At 36.2% G+C, this 18860-nt stretch overlaps 3 protein-coding genes across 3 annotated transcripts; 1 reads left to right on the top strand and 2 right to left on the bottom strand.

Annotated features, from left to right (window-relative positions):
* Window positions 1-4993: 4993 nt before the first annotated feature.
* Window positions 4994-6168, top strand: LOC103464779 (transcription factor HES-5-like). The gene is made up of 2 exons (XM_008409132.2): window positions 4994-5083; window positions 5187-6168. The coding sequence occupies exons 1-2, from the start codon at window positions 5021-5023 to the stop codon at window positions 5601-5603; spliced, it is 480 nt and encodes a 159-aa protein (XP_008407354.1). The 5' UTR covers window positions 4994-5020; the 3' UTR covers window positions 5604-6168.
* Window positions 6169-13069: 6901 nt separating this feature from the next.
* LOC103464780 (transcription factor HES-5-like) lies at window positions 13070-14604 on the bottom strand. Its single transcript, XM_017304675.1, has 2 exons — window positions 14500-14604; window positions 13070-14390 (listed from the first exon to the last, which is right to left on the bottom strand). The coding sequence occupies exons 1-2, from the start codon at window positions 14560-14562 to the stop codon at window positions 13965-13967; spliced, it is 489 nt and encodes a 162-aa protein (XP_017160164.1). The 5' UTR covers window positions 14563-14604; the 3' UTR covers window positions 13070-13964.
* Window positions 14605-17515: 2911 nt separating this feature from the next.
* On the bottom strand, window positions 17516-18743 carry LOC103464781 (transcription factor HES-5-like). The gene is made up of 2 exons (XM_008409133.2): window positions 18660-18743; window positions 17516-18558 (listed from the first exon to the last, which is right to left on the bottom strand). Exons 1-2 carry the CDS (start codon window positions 18720-18722, stop codon window positions 18244-18246), a joined length of 378 nt encoding a protein of 125 aa, XP_008407355.2. The 5' UTR covers window positions 18723-18743; the 3' UTR covers window positions 17516-18243.
* Window positions 18744-18860: the final 117 nt, after the last annotated feature.

An 18860-nucleotide genomic window follows, 5' to 3' on the forward strand; every position in this document is an offset into this window, starting at 1 on the left:
AATAACACCTTAAAATGTGTCTTTTATGTTTTTTATATATCATGATAAAATATATCAAGTAAATGACTTTAAATCTTTGTGAAAGACCATTTTAATAGTTTCATTTTGTTGAAAAAATGTGTTCCTTTACACATGTTTGCAAAAAACATTTTCTTCACAGAGAAGTGAAGAAAATGTTTCTTTACTTCTCTGTGGTCACTACTGGTCACTAATGGTTTAAAACAACAAGTAACAAAAATGAAAAAATATACAAAAATTGTGACACTATCCCAACCCACATAACGTTACCTGCAGTTTGTGTGTTTTTTGTTTTTTTTTGCTTGTTTGTTTTGTTTTGTTTTGTTTTTTGTTTTGTTTTTTTCAAAAAATTATATTCAGGGCTGTTTTTTATCCTACAGATAAAGCCAGGAAAAACTGTATTCTATAATTTTGTGACCTCACAAAATCAGAAAGTATTATTTCAGGAAAAAAATAATTTTAACTCAGAAATAAAAATGTCAGAGTGACAACATGATGTATATAATAATATATTCTTAATGTATTTATTATTTTCAAACCAATATGGTTTTGTCTTTATTTATAGGTATTCACCAAGATCTCCAGAGGGCGCCCTTGTCTGTACTGTTATTGGTCTGGACTGTGGCGCTCAGAGGGGAAAATCCCTTTCAGGTTCAAGGGAAACCTGCAACTTTTTGTAATAGTTTAGTTGCCTTTTCTGGTTCTGTGGGTTAGCTCTTTGCTTTATCTAGCTTGGAAACTGGTTCTGTTTGAGGGATCGAGGTTTAAGCTGCTGCTGATTTGCTCTTTGCATAATTTTTTCATCAGACGTTTTATGAGCTGCGGCAATAAAAATAAAAGAAATACATGAATTCCATGAATGGAATAGAAAATAATGAAGGGGGTTAGTTGGCACTATAAGAAGAATAGTTGTCTTACTTCTAACGTTAAATTTACCTTGTTGTTTAGTGTCGGAAGCSCTTGAGAGTTGCTCCCTCCTGGAGTGATTGTAGGAGTCATGGATCTCTGGTCTATGCAGGTTTCTGTAAAGAAGAGCTGATTTTTTYCCCCCCATTCCTTCCTATTTATGAACATCTCCATCTGAAAATGAGAATCTTAATTTGTGCAAAGTTTCTCACAGTTTCAGCCTATCAGAGAGCCTTATGAGACAATAGGCAGTAACAGCYTATGTGCTGTTATTCTGCTTAAAAATGCAGGGACAATAGTTGGGTCTCAGGGGAACAGGTGGATGACTAGGGGGCATGAACAGGGACTTTAATGGTGCTCTGTGTGAATGTGGGAAACTGATGACCCTGGAGAGTTAGCAGATCTGTTGACAATTGCTGGGATCAATCACTTTGTGCACACAGTCACATATGAAAAACAAATGTCACAACGATAAGCCTATAATATTGAATTGGAATAGAAAATAATGGTTTATAATATAAATATATCAGCCCTGACTAAATATTAATTTCACAGTCAGGAGGTTGTAATACTATTACCGGAGTCAGAAATTGTTGATGTGCTAAGTATTAAAACAAGTACAAATGCTGTTACTAGGTTTAAAATTACAAGAAAGTCTAGTTAATTTAATAGTTCACAAATAGTTTAAAAATACTCTAAGTCACCAAAGATGTTTTTTTATCTTGGGTAAAAATGAGGGCTATTTTACCCATGTTTGTTTGAGACTTATATCTAAAAAAAAATGTGTGAGAACAGGACCTACGTGAGGCAGGTGAAAGGTCATCTTAGCCTGTTTGATTTGAGTGTTAGAAGGAGGCTGAAAGAGCAAAGTCAAGGGGAACTGGTCATGAAATATCAGTGAATGCAGAATTTACATTTTTGTTTTGGACTGCTCAACTTTCGATGAGTGAGCACTTGTCAAGGATTTCTGTGCTGGAAGTGTATGAATGATGCTAATCGCGAGTTAGCATTTACCGTTTTTACTCGAGCTATTGGTATATGTTACCCTTAACCAGCTATGCTAAACAGAGACCTTTATCCAGTGGACCAATAAAAGTCGGTCCACTGGTGTGGATTGAATGGTCGAGTTTTGCGAGTGTACTCCATGTAGTTGACGGTGAAGCAAATTCCAATTCAGCTGTTGACCTGGTGGTCACAGACAAGGCCTCATCCATCCCTCTGTGATTTGTCAGTAAACTAATGCACGTACATTGCTTTTATGTTTGTTGTCAAGTAAAGCGACCATTTGTGTTATTGAGTTACAACAAACACAAGCTATACTATCAGGCTTGCAACAAGTTTGCTTATTTCAGTGAAATACCTGACTATAAATGGTCAAGCTCTGAACTGAATTTAAAAGGGAACCATTTTGCCAGACTGTGATAGTCTGTGTTCTTATTTTTAGTTCGGATTAATTCTTCTTGATATCCCACCTGTGTTGGAACACACCCAAAATCTTGTTAATTTTCATTATGTCCATCCATCCATCCATTTTCTTTACACCCTTGTCCCTTAGTGGGGTCAGGGGGGTGTGCTGATGCCTATCTCCAGCTAACGTTCCAGGCGAAAGGCAGGGTACATCCTGGACAGGTCGCCAGTCTGTCACAGGGCAACACAGAGACAGACAGAATACACACACACTCACACCTAGGGACAATTTGGAGAGGCCAATTAACCTGACAGTCATGTTTTTGGACTGTGGCAGGAAACCGGAGTACCCGGAGAAAACCCACGCATGCACAGGGAGAACATGCAAACTCCATGCGGAAAGACACGGGCTGGGAATCGAACCCAGAACCTTCTTGCTGCAAGGCAACAGCTCTTCCAATTGCGCCACTGTGTTTAAGGTAAAATACACAACAACCCTAAATCATGTGCTGGAGAATAAATGGACTGAATGTAGTATAGAGTAAATACACATTGGCCTTACAGTTCATAGTTTTTTAGAATGGAAAACTATGAATTTTTAGTAGAAAAAATAGTAGGAAAACTACTATTTCATTGACGCAGTAGGTCAAGGAAATCTGGGTTCCAGCTCAATTATATTAAGTTTACAATAGATTCAAAGACTTTTTAAAATAACAACACAAAAGTAGGTTTTTGTCAGACTGTTCAGCAAAAATGTTTACAGACCATGTTATAAAGGAGCCTTTCAAGGAGCTTTGAAATGTTGCCATCCATTAGTGAAAATACATATGAAAAAGACTTTACAGCTCAATAATGACCCTTACACAGAGTGGAAATGAAGTTGGCAAAAGTTACAAAGTTGGCAGCAATGAGAAAAAGTAAGAAAATAGAAACAGTGGTGAAAGACGCTTTCCCCTGAAGTGTGCCAACTCCCCTTGGAGAATAGTCAGGTGCTGGTGGGGCCGAGGATGCTAATCATGCTGAACTGTGACTCTGCTCCTCACAGCTTTCCCACACTTGCTCCATTCAAGGAGCTCCCGCTCAACAATGGACATGTGCCTTGTTAAATGCTAATTCTTCCTCACACAAGCAGCTCCTGGCTCATCCCCCAGGGTAATGTTTGTTGTTTAGRYAGTCCTTTCAATGAGGATGAGAGAATGACAGAAATAAGCATAAATATTTTGGCTGGAGTGTAACAAGTACATTAKAATGAGGCAACAAGCAAGAATATTAAACTCTGAAGTTTCATGGTTTTGTAAGATTAGGTYCAGACTTCTGAGCAACTAATGTTTTTCTCAAGGTAACACAAAATTATTACTGCTTATAGTATTTACAGAAGAGGAAATTAAACTCTTAGATTTTTATTACTTGTGAGTTGTTCTACAAAATCAAATAGACAAAAGAATGCATGGCACTTTTTTTCTCCTGTATGCAGACATTAAGTGTTTGGGAGATTTATAAGGAAGCATTTTCAAACAAACGTGGTTGAATAACACATTCTGCAACTTGAAATAAAATAAATGTTCASCTTTGGCTAAAATATAGTATTTTAAGATTTTATCTTATTTTGGATATTCAAGAAGACAATTTTTAAAAACCGACAAAAAATATCTTCATGATGTTGATGCTACAAGACCCAGGTAAGCATATTCCCAGCCTTGCTAAGTAAAATATGTAACCTTTTACGATTCACCAGTAAATAATTCATCCCCCCCTTTCACAGACATCTTTGTCTAGTCGGCATCTATTGTCCCRGAGGGGCTCTGTGAGTGAGTTTTCTCTGGTTTCCCACACTCTGTCCATTTACTAYGCCCAAGAACAAAAGAAGTGTGTCTGGTTGCGCATCACATTAATTATGGAGTCAGTTTACGAGTTTTGTCCTTCTTCGTCTGAATGGAAATTCCTGTCATCCGGACTCGTCACKACCAAGCTTTTGTAAAATGTCGATGAGGAATGCAGACATCCTAAGGATTAATGAACATTCAAAAGCTCTTTTYCCTTTCTCTTAGATTCAGATTGTTCCCACTGAATTCCTGGGAGTTATTTTGATGGGTGGATGAAAGGGAACTATTTCTGGACTGTCCATGTGAGCAGAAATGTCCCAAAAAATACTTAAAAAAATAATTTCTCATTTGTGACTRATCCAAGTCAATATACACAATACTCTGCTAAGGAGAGTATAYCTGCTGTAAGACATTCAATGGAAAAAATCCCAAACATTTCTGTTAAAAAATTTACAGATTATAATCAACAAAATGTGATCTACTATTCCTTGTCAGTTTCAGCTGAGTGTGATGGGACGATGAGCGTGTGCTCAGTCAAAGTCATTGATCCCAGCAACAAGAAGCAGCTCTCCACACACTCTGGGGTCACCACTTTCCCAGATTCAAACAGCGCTTTGTACGTTCTCCCCCTTCAGTGCTCCTGTGGCTCCCCTGAGATCAAACCATTATCCTCAAGGCAATAATACCATTCAGCGTTTTGCATCCTGTATTGTCTCATTGCTCCCTCTGATTGGCCAAGACTGTGAGAAACTCTGGGCAAAGCAAGACCCACACATTCATATGTAAATGTGTGGCTATATAAAGGAGGGCTGCAGCCTCAGAGATCAGATTCTCTCTACTGAGACCTCTAGCACAGAGATCCAACAATGGCACCTACAATCCCTGCAGCAATGACCAACTCACAGGAGCATCTGACTCTGAACCACAAGGTAAATATAAAAATACTGAAAAAATAGTAATCTTTTATGAGCATTAGTGACATTTGCWGCATGCAGATTAAGTWTRCTAATGAGTTTGACCTTGTTTCTGCAGCACAGAAAGCCTCTGGTGGAAAAGTTACGCAGAGAGCGAATCAACAGCAGCATCGAGCAGCTCAAGTCTCTCCTGGGTCCAGAGTTCCTCAAACAGCAGCCAGACTCCAAGCTGGAGAAAGCAGACATCCTGGAGATGACTGTTTGCTTCCTGAGACGKCTTCAGCAGCAGCAGCATCCACATTTGGATGCAGGAGCTGCTGATCAGGGCTACTCCAGRTGTTTCCAAGAGGTGGTGCACTTCCTGTCCAAAGACGATCTGAAGACACAGTCCCAAAGAAGACTGCTGAACCACATGAACAAGCTGCAGTCTTCCTCTGAGAGGAACCTGAAAGACAATTTTCCTATGAACTCCACAATCCAGGCCTCTATTAAGAAAAAGAGCCCAGCCAACAGCTCCCTCTGGAGGCCATGGTAAAAAAGTAGGACTTGCGCCTTGGAATTCAAAGTGTCTGTACTTCTACTCACTTATTCTTTTCTTATATCTAAGAGTCGTTGCCTGTATCAAGGTGTTTTGTGTTGCCTTTTGTAAAGGCTAGAAAATGTKTTTTCTTTAACAAGAAATTATGTTATTTTGTTTATGAAACAGTGACAAACGTGTAAGTTCATAGTCTAATTCTGTGATGTAAACAACATTATTCTCAATGAAAGTACTCATAATGTTGGCAGTGATGACAACATTGTATGTTTGTATGATTTGTTCCATTTTGGGGACAGTTTTATGTTCATGTTTTAACATGTTTCAGATTTATATGTGTTTTCCACATTTTCTTCTGATTGATCTGGCCTCATTGGTTTTAAAAAATCTTAATTTCATGCTTTTTCTGTTAAGCGGATGAGATTCAAGACAAATGTGCTGCTTTATAACTCTGTGAGTGACAGCACCCATACCTTCAAGGAAGGAATCAATATTTGGAAAATGTCTCACAATGAATGTATCTCTTCGAACCAAGTGATGCGCAATAAAACAATCAGAAAAACAACATTTGCTCGACTCATTTTTAACAGATATGTGACTTTGTTTGAAATCAAGAATATTTAGCTTTGAAGGCTTTGGTTTATAAAAAATAAGGGAAAAATCTTTGTAAGTCAAATGCCTCAGTAATAACAGTGATAAAAATCTGGCTGTAGTATAATAAGTAGTTAGCAAATAATAATATGAAGCACAATAAGCCAGAGGACAGATTATGTCTATGCTGACTATAACTATAAATGAGTTGTACATTTGTTCTAATTCTACAACTGATGGGCTTTTCTTGATTATGTAATATTTTACAGACTTTGCAGTATTCATTAACTTTAAGATCTAGGTTTCTCACTGCTTATTATTAAAGTGCTTTGGTTTAACAGAAAGCAGGCTGATGRGTAATTAAAATGACATGCTTTTTCATATTTTATTAAAATATTCTGATTCAAATTTGAATAAAACATTTCATGTAAAATAAAAAATGTAAACATATTTGAATCCCTCATCCAAATGTCAAAAAGGAAAAAAACTGTTGGATGACTTTATTTTTTAAAAGTGTGAAAATACAATACATTTATTTAGTGCCCCTTATTCTGATATAACAACGCCTTCAGCAACTATACCATGTTCAAAGTCATTACTTGGGTTTGGTTCATTAGTAGTTAAAAAATAACATGCATTTATAAAATATAGGCCTTTAAGAGWCTTGAAAAGTTTTTTTTATGTTTTGTTTATGCCAAGGCATTTTTCCTCTTTTCAGCTATTGAAAGCATTAATTGGATGCTATATTTCTACATTTTAAGCTTTTAAAATGTTTAAGTTAGAAAATATAAAGTARGAAACAAAGATTAAATGTATGTCTTACATAATGTCTAAAAGTAAGGAGTGTATGGCTATAAATTCCACTAAACATTTATTTGTAGCTATTCAGTCTTATGGTTTAACTATTATATCATGCTGACATCACTACTCAAACAGTGTTATCCCTCAACAAAAGTGCTCTAATAGGCAYCACACGTATCCAATCATATAAACTCAATCCAAAAATGAGAGGCATTTGTGGTAACAAGAGTTTTTGGCAACACATAATACTATGTTATTTCCTTTAAGTGGTGGCAAATGTTAGGAAAATGTAGGACAATTTGTTTGTGAAATTTGTTTGTGAAATTGTGTCCCTGGAAAAACTTTCAAAAACATGACTCTCATTACCAAAAGGTTTTTGGTGAAGGAAGTGTGTTGGTATCTTTGTCACAAGGCTTTTCATCATTGAGAGCAATTACAATGATGAGAGAAATCAAGATGAAAAATCCTTTTTATCCCCTCCCTGGCACCAATCTCAATCCTCTGCAATATCAGTACTCACCCTCGCAGAGAATGGTTTCATTAAATAATTTAAATAATTACATAATTTGTGAGTTAAGTAGATGGAATAATCTGTTGGAAATCTTGACCTCAACCCAAACACTTGTGGGATCAGCTTGGGCTTGCTCTTCAATCCAGTGGAGCAAATGTTGGTTAACCAAGCTGGAGTCTAACATGCAATTCATCAAAAAAAGAAATACAGATAATTAAAATGTAATCGCTTACATTTGAATGTAAGCGATTACATTTTGAATCGAGTTATAATTCAAAAGTGCCACATGTTATACCAGTTGGTAGTATCATAAAATATTTGATAACTGAAAAGTGGGTTTAATTTCAGAGTCTGATTGAAAACATGCACAAGACAAGACTTTAATCTTTAGATATTTATTTACCTGAAGTATGCAACAACACAAAAAACTTAAAATCCACTTTGGATGAATACAAACAGAAATTAATAAAATAAAAAATATGCATACACAGCATACAAAGAAAAACTGAATCCCTTTTCAGAAGAAAGGTTGGCTTTTAAGGATATCACACACACACGCAATACCTTGAAACAAGGCAGAAATATACATGCCGTGTGTTGTCACACAGTGTTTAACTAGTCGGTATTTTCACAGCAGTCAGTTAAAATGGCACCATTTGGCAGTGTTACAATGTGCTCAAGTTGAATAGATAAAAAAATATTCTAATGAGATAAAAATGTTACTTATCAATAAAAAGAAAGTAATCATTGCATAGATAAGAGACCGGACATCTCTAATAAATCTCAAATAGCAGCACAACATCAGTAAGTTGTTGAATATTACACAGTTAATCTCTAAACTGTGACTTTACATCCAAAAATCTTATTCTGGCAACAGTTTAAACTACAACAAAATCCAATGATAAAAGATGAGACCGTTTGAGACCATCTTAAACTGTTCTACAAAATTCCTGAAACGTCCATACTTAATCTCTTCTTGTGACACATTTCTTTCATCTGAGCAGAATTTTATTACAAATATATGTCTTTTTTGAAATCGCAAAATTGCGGTTTATGAAAAGGAACCAGCTTCAGTCCAGCTTTGATGATATTCTGTAGTCCATTCTTGTTAATAGCACAGTGGAGTCACGTCATCCTCTGCATCAGGAAACAGACGCAAAATGTCTCTGGAGTACTTGGAGTAGCCGTTGAGGGACAGCAGGGCTTTCCTCAGGGTCAAGAAGGACTTTGTTTTCTCCAAGATTTCTGAAACAGGGAATCCGTTCTGCAGGTGGGCCTCAATAAGAGCCTTGAGCTTTTCCACTCCTGTGCAGCATTTCCTCTCCAGCGAGTGAAGCTTGCATCTGAGAGAAATAAAGTTACATTTTTATTAGTATTTTCATTAGTCTAAGAAAATGACTTTTGCAAAATAAAGGTGAAAACCCCATGTTTAACTGAACATTTGCAGGTTATAGAAAGTAAAAGTTTGTCTCACCTGAAGAGCTCCTCCTTCATGGTGTCCTGAAGAGCAAGGTCTGTGTAAAGAGCCATGTTCAAAGGTTGTTTCTTCTGTTGGGAAGTTCTTCAGTTGTCTGCAAAGGTTCAGATGATCGCTGTGATTTCCTCTGCATCTCTGCTCAGCATTTATGCTGCCGATCTGATGCTCTCTCTGCTGTTTGGCCAATCAGAAGCTTCATAGCTCCAGACAAAAGGCTGAATTTAATGGCTGTCATGGAGAACAGGTGGGATGCTTTATCTGCATGCCACTCATCAGAAAGGTCAGTGGGAAAGTGTTTGCCATGAGAGTGACATGGGAAAATTTAGTTTCCTTCAGTGATTTTTAAACCTGGATTTTGATCTTTAAACAAAAAAACACAAACACTATATAAAGAAACAAGTAAAAAGTAAAATTCTTAGGATGAGAACCAGGCTAACTGTTAACCGTAGAAATGATAAACAAATGGTAGAAATGATAACTATGTAGAAAAAATATACTCTTTGAATAATAAAATCTTATTGAAGTGATGCATAGCATTTCTCAAACTTTTTTTTATTTTTATGAAAAAACACAAGCCGCATATTTCTGAATGGCAGTTTCAGTTTTTATATATTATTTTCCCACTGAGCTTCCCAGCAGTGAACTGCAGCCAAAGCAGATGGTTTGTTGTTGGAGTGGCCTCTTATGCTCTCCTTGCCTGAGAACGGCTCCTCAGGCTTTGTTGGCACCAGACACACTTCCATTGTGTGTGTGGCTGAGCGGGCCGCATACTGAAGTGTGGGAAGCCGTGTGTCGCAGCAGCTCCCAGCAGCAGTGAAAGAGGAGGGCGTGTGACTGGGGCACAGCCAGCCTTGTGCAGGCAGCCGTGCTGGCTCAGAGGAGGGAAAATAGGAAACCTGAGTGAACCTTTGTGTAGATAGCACTGCAGAGCACAAACAAATGGGAGAAAAGATTAGTATGAAGGCGAACCCACATTAAAACTAGTTGGGATGGCAGTTTCAAGTGATTTTGTGTTGAACTTGTGAAGGAATAGTTAAAAAGAAGCCATTTATTACAGCCTTGAATGTTTAACCAAGACTAAAGTTACAATTATTATCAGTCGTACTATTAATATTAAGAGACAGTGTCCAAGAATTGTACTGTATAAACATGGATCAGATAAGTTAGATGTACTATTTTTTTATTTTTATTATTCACATATAATCATCTCTTATATTTTACCAAAATTTCAAACTTTTTAAAACTAGCATTTTGCATTAGGAAAAAACACTGCAATAGTCAACTTTTACAATGCTTAAAGGTTTTGCTCTTGCATTGATGCTGCTGAAGTTTGTCAAGAGTGACCTTTATCTTCTGCCTGTGGACTAGTAAAGCTGAAGTTACAGAAAGATCTGTTTATTTTTAGCCTTGTTTTTGTAAAAACTAATACAATCCAGTAATGTATAAAAAATAGATGCTATCCTCTTGGGGAAGTTGCTTCTTTGAATGTATACAAGGATTATGATCCGATTTTGGATAAATCTTCCTTAACTTTTAACATGACAGCCGATAAATGAAAAGTTCTCATTGTAGAATGTGTTGCCATGAGGCTGTGACTAATTTTCAGGAAACTGTTGATATACATCTAAACTAGAAACGTATATCAAAAATACTTTAGATGTGCACTGTTGTTTCATTTTGTAATTTGGAGAATGTTAAAAAAAATATTTATTAAAATAAATGGTTGATTGCTGCAGCCTATTTTATTTCAACAGTGAAGTTTACATAGAACAAGAAGTAGCTCAGAGCCCTTAGAGTGTGAATGTTTCTATGAATACATGACTGATTGTATTGTAAAACCCCCAGACTTGTAAAAGCACCTTACAAATTTGGGCATATTACCATTCATAGAGCAAGAAATAGCAACAGTATCTCAAAAATCAGATGCAGCACCAGCATAATCTAGAGTAACATACTCTCTTTTATTCAGAAAAAAAAATGGAATATGAATTCGGTCATTCAAAAACACAAATATGTTGTGTTTTAAGCTACTTAAATGTGCTGGACTATTTAGTGGTGGTGTCAATATTAACAATATTCATATATGATGACCTTACAGGGCTGTGGCTAATGGATACTTTCCTTTATTGATGTTGGTTAGAAGTATTGAGTTCAGATCAAAGGTTCTGACAAGAACTTAGTCAGCTGTTTGTGAAACTCTGAACCCAGAGTAACAATAGATGCTAATTGCTGCTCTTGAGTTATTTCTGCAGTTGTCAGCAAGGAATGGATATGTTACTACAAAATAGACAGAATAAATAAATAATTAACTTACAATTTGTCAATCTAACTTTTGGTTCAGAGTGAGGGGCTTTTTGAAAACGGCTGTTGTGATTGTAATTGTCATGCTAGATCTGTGCAGTAGAGGTCTCTACAGTGAGATCCTGATCCCTTCTGAATTCATTTCTCCGACTTACAGTCCAACATCTCATTTAGAAATGTGGGTCTTTGGTTGCATGAAGGTTCCCACAGTTTCAGCCAATCACAGAGCTGAATGAGACAATATGGCATGTGTGGCAGCAACACGCTGTCATCTTTGCCTGGGGCTTTATGTTTAGGTCTCAGGGGAGCAGATGGAGCCGACACACAAAGCGCTGTGTGAATGTGGGAAGGTGGTGACCCTGTAGAGAGTGCTTATCTGCTGGCTAATGCTGGGATCAATTACTTGAACTGAGCACACGCCCTTCATCCCAGCTCACACGTGGTGGGATAATGTTTACGACAAAGTTTTCAGGTAAATTCAAAATAAACCTTCATTTAGATAGGCTGATATAATTTTATTATGCTTCTTGTTGAACCCAAAAAAAAAAAAAGAATTAAAAAAAATTTAGTGTTAATTAGTCGGATATTTATTGGTTATATCTCACAGTAATTATTTATTTTTTCTTTATCTATGTTAAAAGAATACAATTTTAAACACTTTTGGTTTAAAATCTTGGAATTTTCTGATTTTTTTTTAACAAATATTTCGAGAATTATTATTTCTGGGGCCTACATGCTGTTATCTCACGGCACGTGCCCTCCTTTCCATGTGAGTAACAAGCTGGTCTCAGTTTCCCACACTAATTCCCTGCTCTATGATCATCAAACCACAAAGGGACAGCCTGTGACAGATGCTGGTTCTGTTTTCCTGAAGAAACTGGATTACATCACCAGGCATGCGGGAGGGAAGCAGTGCAATTGGCTGGCTCCGAAATGATGCGACATTTGAATAGGTGAAATAAAGTATATGTCAAAGTACAGCTAAGCGAATGTATTACAGTCGATATACAATTTTTAGTTTTAACAGTTAATGTTTTTACTGGTCATCAAAATTAATGTAGATAAAATCTGCATTCATACTGATTTTTGATGAATGATGTAGGTTATAAGAATTATTGACTTGTGTACATTAAACTAGTTTACAGTATCTTATTAATAGTATTTTGGGACTAAAACTGAATTATTATTGTTTATGATTATAGGTGTGAAGAGGTAAGGTACAGTACATATATAGAAATGACGAAATCAGATGTCAAAATCCTCAACTATTTGCTCTTGAAAGTCACAATTTAATGAATAGATTATATGAATAAACTATTTTTCCAACCAAAGAATTTTATTTAAAAATTTCCACAGTTTTGCATTTTGGATTCTACCCTCCTTGCTGTCCAGATACCCCAGCAGCCCTCCCCCCATAGTCACTATTTGTTAGAAATGAATATGCTGAACACAGCGTATTGCGGCCTCAGGTAAGAACAATGAGTCTAAATATTGTATAAGGAAATCTGTGACACCAGTGATGTATTAAAAACATTTCTTTAAATTACATATTTTAAATTCATATGATGTAAAAAAAAATCATGACATGTTACCATTCATACTACTATATGTTTAATCTTTATGCTTCTCATTTATCTCCTTAAGATTAGCATGTTTTAGCTGGATATTGATAAGGTGTTCCTGCAAGTGAAATTTAACAGTGGGCAGATTAAAGAACTGAAATATTAAAACACATGTGTATCATTTTCTACAGGTGATCTCAGAAAATGAGAAGAAAACTTTTCATCTGGTAGTATTTGTTTATTCAACAAGGCACAATGATCAATTTGATTTGTTAAAGCTCCAACTAGTGATGATACATCAACAACAAAATATAGACTTAAAATACCATGTAGAAGTAAATGAACATCTATCCTTATAAAAGACAAAGTACATTGTTTCATATGAAACTCACTCCGTATAAGGAGTAGAAAATACGGTTTTAATCAACCAAATAAACACCATATCAAAAGCTGACCTTAAAACAGATCATATCCATCATTAATACAACAAATGCAGTTTTTCTTTTTGTAAATACTGTCACAAATAAACTGTGACTGTTGTTCAGCAAATCTTTTGTAAAACAAAAGGAAGCAGTAGACCATTTTTACAAATAAAAATGAGGTAGATACTCAATGATACATGATCAGGATGATCAATTATGATTCCCCAATAGTAATAACTATTACTGATGGAAACTTGTAATCAAAATTACAAAATCAAGAAAATCTTTTTAAAACCAAAGCATAAATGTTTCAATCATATAACAGATTGTAAAGAAAGAATAGCGTTGCGCTCCTTCCAAATAATTCCAAAAAGGAACATATAAAGTGTAGAACATGATTATGAATAATCAAAACACAATCAATGCTACTGGGATTCCTATTACTACATTATCACTAGTGCAGTTATAGAAATTCTATACAAAAATGCATAAAAGTACGTTTGTCTTTTGTAAATCAAAGACAATGCTTTTGCCATTTTCACTGGAAACATAATCTTGGAAAATAAACACATTTACAAAATATATAGCATGTTCTGATTAAACAGAAATAATTTGATTTCAAAAAGAATTTAGTCCAGTATCTTTTAGACCAATATGGTCTAAGTTTCTCTTGTGGGAACTCAATGCTGTAGGCGCCTACCAAGGCCTCCAGAGGGGGCTGTGGAGCGGATTCTTGTCTTTACTGACGCTGCCTTGCTCTATTGGGCTCTGAGGAGAGAAGTCTGCTTTTCTCAAGTTCTTCTTGGAGAAAGACTGCATCATGCTGAAATGCTTCAGGAGTCTTCTTTGGGACTGTGTCTTCACTTCATCTTTGAACAGGAAGTGCACAGCCTCTTGAACACATCTGGAATACCCCAGCTCAACAGCCCCTGAGTCCACATCTGGATGCTGCTTCTGCAGTTGCCTCAGGAAGCAAACAGTCATCTCCAGGATGTCTGCTTTCTCCAACTTGGAGTCTGGCTGCTGTTTGAGAAACTCTGCACCCAGCAGAAGAGACTTGAGCTGTTCGATGCTGCTGTTGATTCGCTCTCTGCGTAGTTTCTCCACCTGAGGTTTTCTGAGCTGCAGGAACAAAATAAAACTGTTATTAAAAACATTCTGCTGTGTAACATTTCTAATAAAATTCACAAACTCTCATGAAGGATAGCCAATATATGAGCTTCATATTTACCTTGTGGTTCAGCATCAGATGCTCCTGAGAGTTGGTCATTGCTGCAGTGATTGCTGGTGCCATGGTTGGATCTCTGTGCTGTGGAGGTCTCTATAGAGAGAATCTGATCTCTGCTGGCTTCATCCCTCGTATTTATAGTCCCAGATCTCCATTTGAATGTGTGGGTCTTGGTTTGGCTGGAGTTTCCCACAGTTTGAAYCAATCAGAGAGCTCTGCAGGACAATAAGGCATGTGGGGCAGCAACACGCTCCCATTATTCCTCGAGGGACAATGGTTAGATTTCAGAGGGAGCAGGTGGAGCACACTCAAAGAGCTCTGTCTGAATGTGGGAAAGTGGCGACCCCGCAGAGGGAGCAGAGGGGCTCCCTGATGCTGAGATCAATACCTGTGACTGAGCACACGCTGATGAGCCCAGCATGCATCTGGATGAATAATGCTTTTAATGTAGTGCGCACTTTAAATTTAAGAAAAAAAAAAGAGTTCTAATGTTTTTTAGCAAAATATGTATTTGTTATGAATTATATTCATGACGAATAAATAAAAAATAGAAAATTTTAGCTGATTGTAAACCTGAAACTGTACTGTCAAATTTCCAAAGAGTAAAAAAAAAATGATTTGATCAGAAACAACAATGTCATTTTGAAAAAAGAAAGTGAGTCAGATACAGTACTTTGAAACAGGATTTTATATTTACATTATTTACATTATTATTTACATAGAAAAGTTTATTTTCATCTAATTAATATATAGAACTTAAAATCTATGCATTGTAATTTCATTAGAATTAGATTCAAAAGTTTGTTCACATAGATGCTACCATCCAGATACAGACAACTTATTTGACACGTGCCTAGCAGGCTGTGTGAAGGTCAGGTTGATGTGAGATTCCTGCACTGACTGCCTGTTTTGTGCAGCACAAAAGGATTTCTTAAGACAGATGCTAGCTGTATGTTGCTATAACAACAAAATGTTGCATCACCAACCATCTGGAGGGAAAGAACCCTATTGGTTGGCTTTAGAAGTGTGTAAAATATGAAATACTTCTAAAAACTCTTAAAATGACAAAAATATATTTGAAGCTGGAAAACCTTTAACTGATATATTTAACGGATTAGTGGAAAAAAGAGCATTTGCAAATTATACCTCGTATTTCTGTTTGGCTTTTAAAAACATTTTTACAATTTCACGTTCGCTGGACAGTTAATGTCCAGATCTTCATCACTACCTGTATTGCAGCATATTAAGAAAACATATTTTACTGTCTAAATTAGCTTATCAGATCTATATTAACATTTTTTACATGGCGAAAATGTTAAAAGCTGGTAGCATTAATTGTGACAGTAAGAGTGGAACAACATCACTTGCTTAAGGGACGCGTTCCCATTTAACTTCCATCCCTTCAGGGCAAAGGTCAGGGTCTATTGTCCCTGAGGGGCTATGTGAGTAGCTTTATTCTGGTTTCCCACACTATGTCCTTTCACTACTTCCACTACGTGTGCCCATCTGAGACACGTCGTTATTAACCTCCTGTCACCAAAAATGTTAGCGACGTTGCTGTGTTTTAGTTCATACAGACCATGCATTTCTGTACATGCCCCAGATTTGTAAGGTATTTACACATAAAACTATTAATCAGATAAAATGACCGTCATGTCTAAATAAGAGACATTTATGATTTGTTGTTTGGAAGTCATTGCCACACAAAATGAATGGATATCACAACTATCACAACTAGTGAAATTAATTCATTTCATTTTTTGTAAGGAACCATATGCAACCACCTGGAGGGTTGCATGTGATTGAACTTCAATCAAATAATATAGCAAGTAAAGAAAGACCAACATCTTTTCTTATCAACAGTTGCAGTATGAGAAGTAAAAATAACCTTGTGTCTGATCTTAAAATAGATCATTCAAATAGATAATTCTATGAATTTCATGTTTACCTGAAATTCAAGTATCATTTGATACTGAAAAAGGTGTTTCAGTATCAAATGATCCTTAAAGTTGGTTATTGCTGCAGGTTTGAACCATGCTTTGATTAAGTCTGGCACGGACTCAGTCAGAAAATCTTCCTCCCTCAGGTAGATTTCTATCATTTACTGTGGCCTGATTTTCAAAGATATATTGTTGGACTATGAGTTTATGTTTGATTTTATTCTCGACTTTTAAATTAATAGTGCTACATTTAACCTTAGTGCCTCAGTTTGCTGTTCTTCCACAGCAGTCATTTACTCACCCATGTAGCATTCATTTATAACAGTTTTCACATCTAGGACACAGCCTTGAAGCCAGTTCAGTCTCTCCTAATGAAACTCAATATCAACTTTTGTGAAAAATCTGGAAGATTATTATTTCACTAACGTATAAAGTAAGTTGGGTTAATTTTTTTTTTTAAGTTTACATCTTAATTGGTCATATATATTGCTCGAAAAAAATAAAGGGAACACTTAAACAACACAATATAACTCCAAGTAAATCAAACTTCTGTGAAATCAAACTGTCCACTTAGGAAGCAACACTGATTGACAACGGGGACCCTCGTCGGGTCAATCAGTGTTGCTTCCTAAGTGGACAGTTTGATTTCACAGAAGTTTGATTTACTTTGAGTTATATTGTGTTGTTTAAGTGTTCCCTTTATTTTTTTGAGCAGTGTATATTTCATGCAGTGTCTGTGGAAAATATCAGTACATTTAGGGCAGTATAGCAGTGGTTCTTAACCTGGGTTCGAATAAGAAGGGTTCGGTGAATGCGCATATGCAACTGGGGGGGTTCGGTACCCCAAAAAAGGTTAAGAACCACTGCTCTACAGGGTTTTTTGTTTGTTTGTTTGTTTTTTGTCAAATTCTGGCTATTTTTAGATAATACGGAACACCCATGATACTGACATTGACTGTGAAAGTGAAGCTGAGTTGACGAGTAGTATAATTTGAAGCATCATTTCCCGATCAGGTTTCCAGAGAACCTGTTTATTTACAAATAAAGTTGTCAGAAATATAACAACACACTTTATTTTTTATTTTTCATTTATTAACTTAACCAGCAGAAGTGGTGAGGTCTCARATAAATCTGTTGAATCATCAAACAAATAACTTGTAGGTTTTAAAAGGCACAGTGTACTCAGAGAGTGAAACACCTTTATAAAAGATTATCAACTTACAGAACTCGTATTCTTTTACATTTTAGAAAACGTGTAAGAAAACAACTTTAGACTTTCTAAAAAAGTAAAGGACACCAATCATTTGACCCTGAAACAGATCACGATTCTTTACAATTACTGAATTCAATTAATCATAATTAATTGGCAAACAGTATTACTTCATGCAACATGCATCAGTGCTGTTAGTTATTTCAAAAGAAATGTATAGCTTACATTGAAAACAAGTCAATAAAGAGACTCCCTAGATAGAAGCAATTCTTCTGTAGAAACAGTAGAACACGTCTAAAAAAGACATTTAGTTCAACAATCTTTCACCAATAAGGTCTTTTTCATTGGTAAGCACACAATGAATCATATCGATATTATTATCAGTAGTGTTAGCACAGAAACAAAAAAATTCTTACTCAATTAGTAAAATTTTATGCAACATGTGTTATAAAATCTTGTCTTTCTTAAAATGAAAAAAAAAATGTAATTTTCCAAAAAGAAACAAAACATATATACATTATTAAAAGAAGCTAGTAATATTTGACCAATGTGATCTTCGTTCAGCTTTCGTCAGCCTAGTAGAGAGTCAGTAGGCATCTACCAAGGCCTCCATAGAACGTTAGGATCTGGATCTTCAGCTTTAGTCTGATCTGAGGAGCTCAGAGAAACTTCAGCCTCATTGGCATCAAAACAAGCCTTGGGGTTTTTAAGTCGGTTCAGCTGTTTTTTCTGCTGCTGGTTCTGCTGCAGCAGCTTGGTCAGGAAGCAAACTGTCATTTCCAGGATGTCTGCTTTCTCCAGCTTGGACTCTGGCTGCTGGTTGAGGAACTCTGGACCCAGGAGAGAGTTGAGCTGCTCGATGCTGCTGTTGATTCGCTCTCTTCGTAATTTTTCTACCAGAGGCTTTCTGAGCTGTAAAAACAAGAGAAGAATCATTACTAAACCTATCCTGGAATGTGCTTTTGTTATTAACATAAAAAAGCCCAAATAGTAATTAAAAGAATCTGTCCTACCTTGTGGTTCAGAGCCAGGTGCTCCTTAGAGTTGGTCATTGTGGCGGTGGTTGTAGGCGCCATAGTAGGATTTCTGTGCTGAGTGTTCTCTATAGAGAGAATCTGATCACTACTGCCTTCATCCCTCCTATTTATAGTCCCACATCTCCATATAAATGTGTGGGTTTTGGTCGGGATGAATTTTCTCACAGTCTGAACCAA

The sequence above is a fragment of the Poecilia reticulata genome, linkage group LG5 (genome assembly GCF_000633615.1).
Source record: "Poecilia reticulata strain Guanapo linkage group LG5, Guppy_female_1.0+MT, whole genome shotgun sequence".
In the NCBI taxonomy this organism is placed as follows: domain Eukaryota; kingdom Metazoa; phylum Chordata; class Actinopteri; order Cyprinodontiformes; family Poeciliidae; genus Poecilia; species Poecilia reticulata.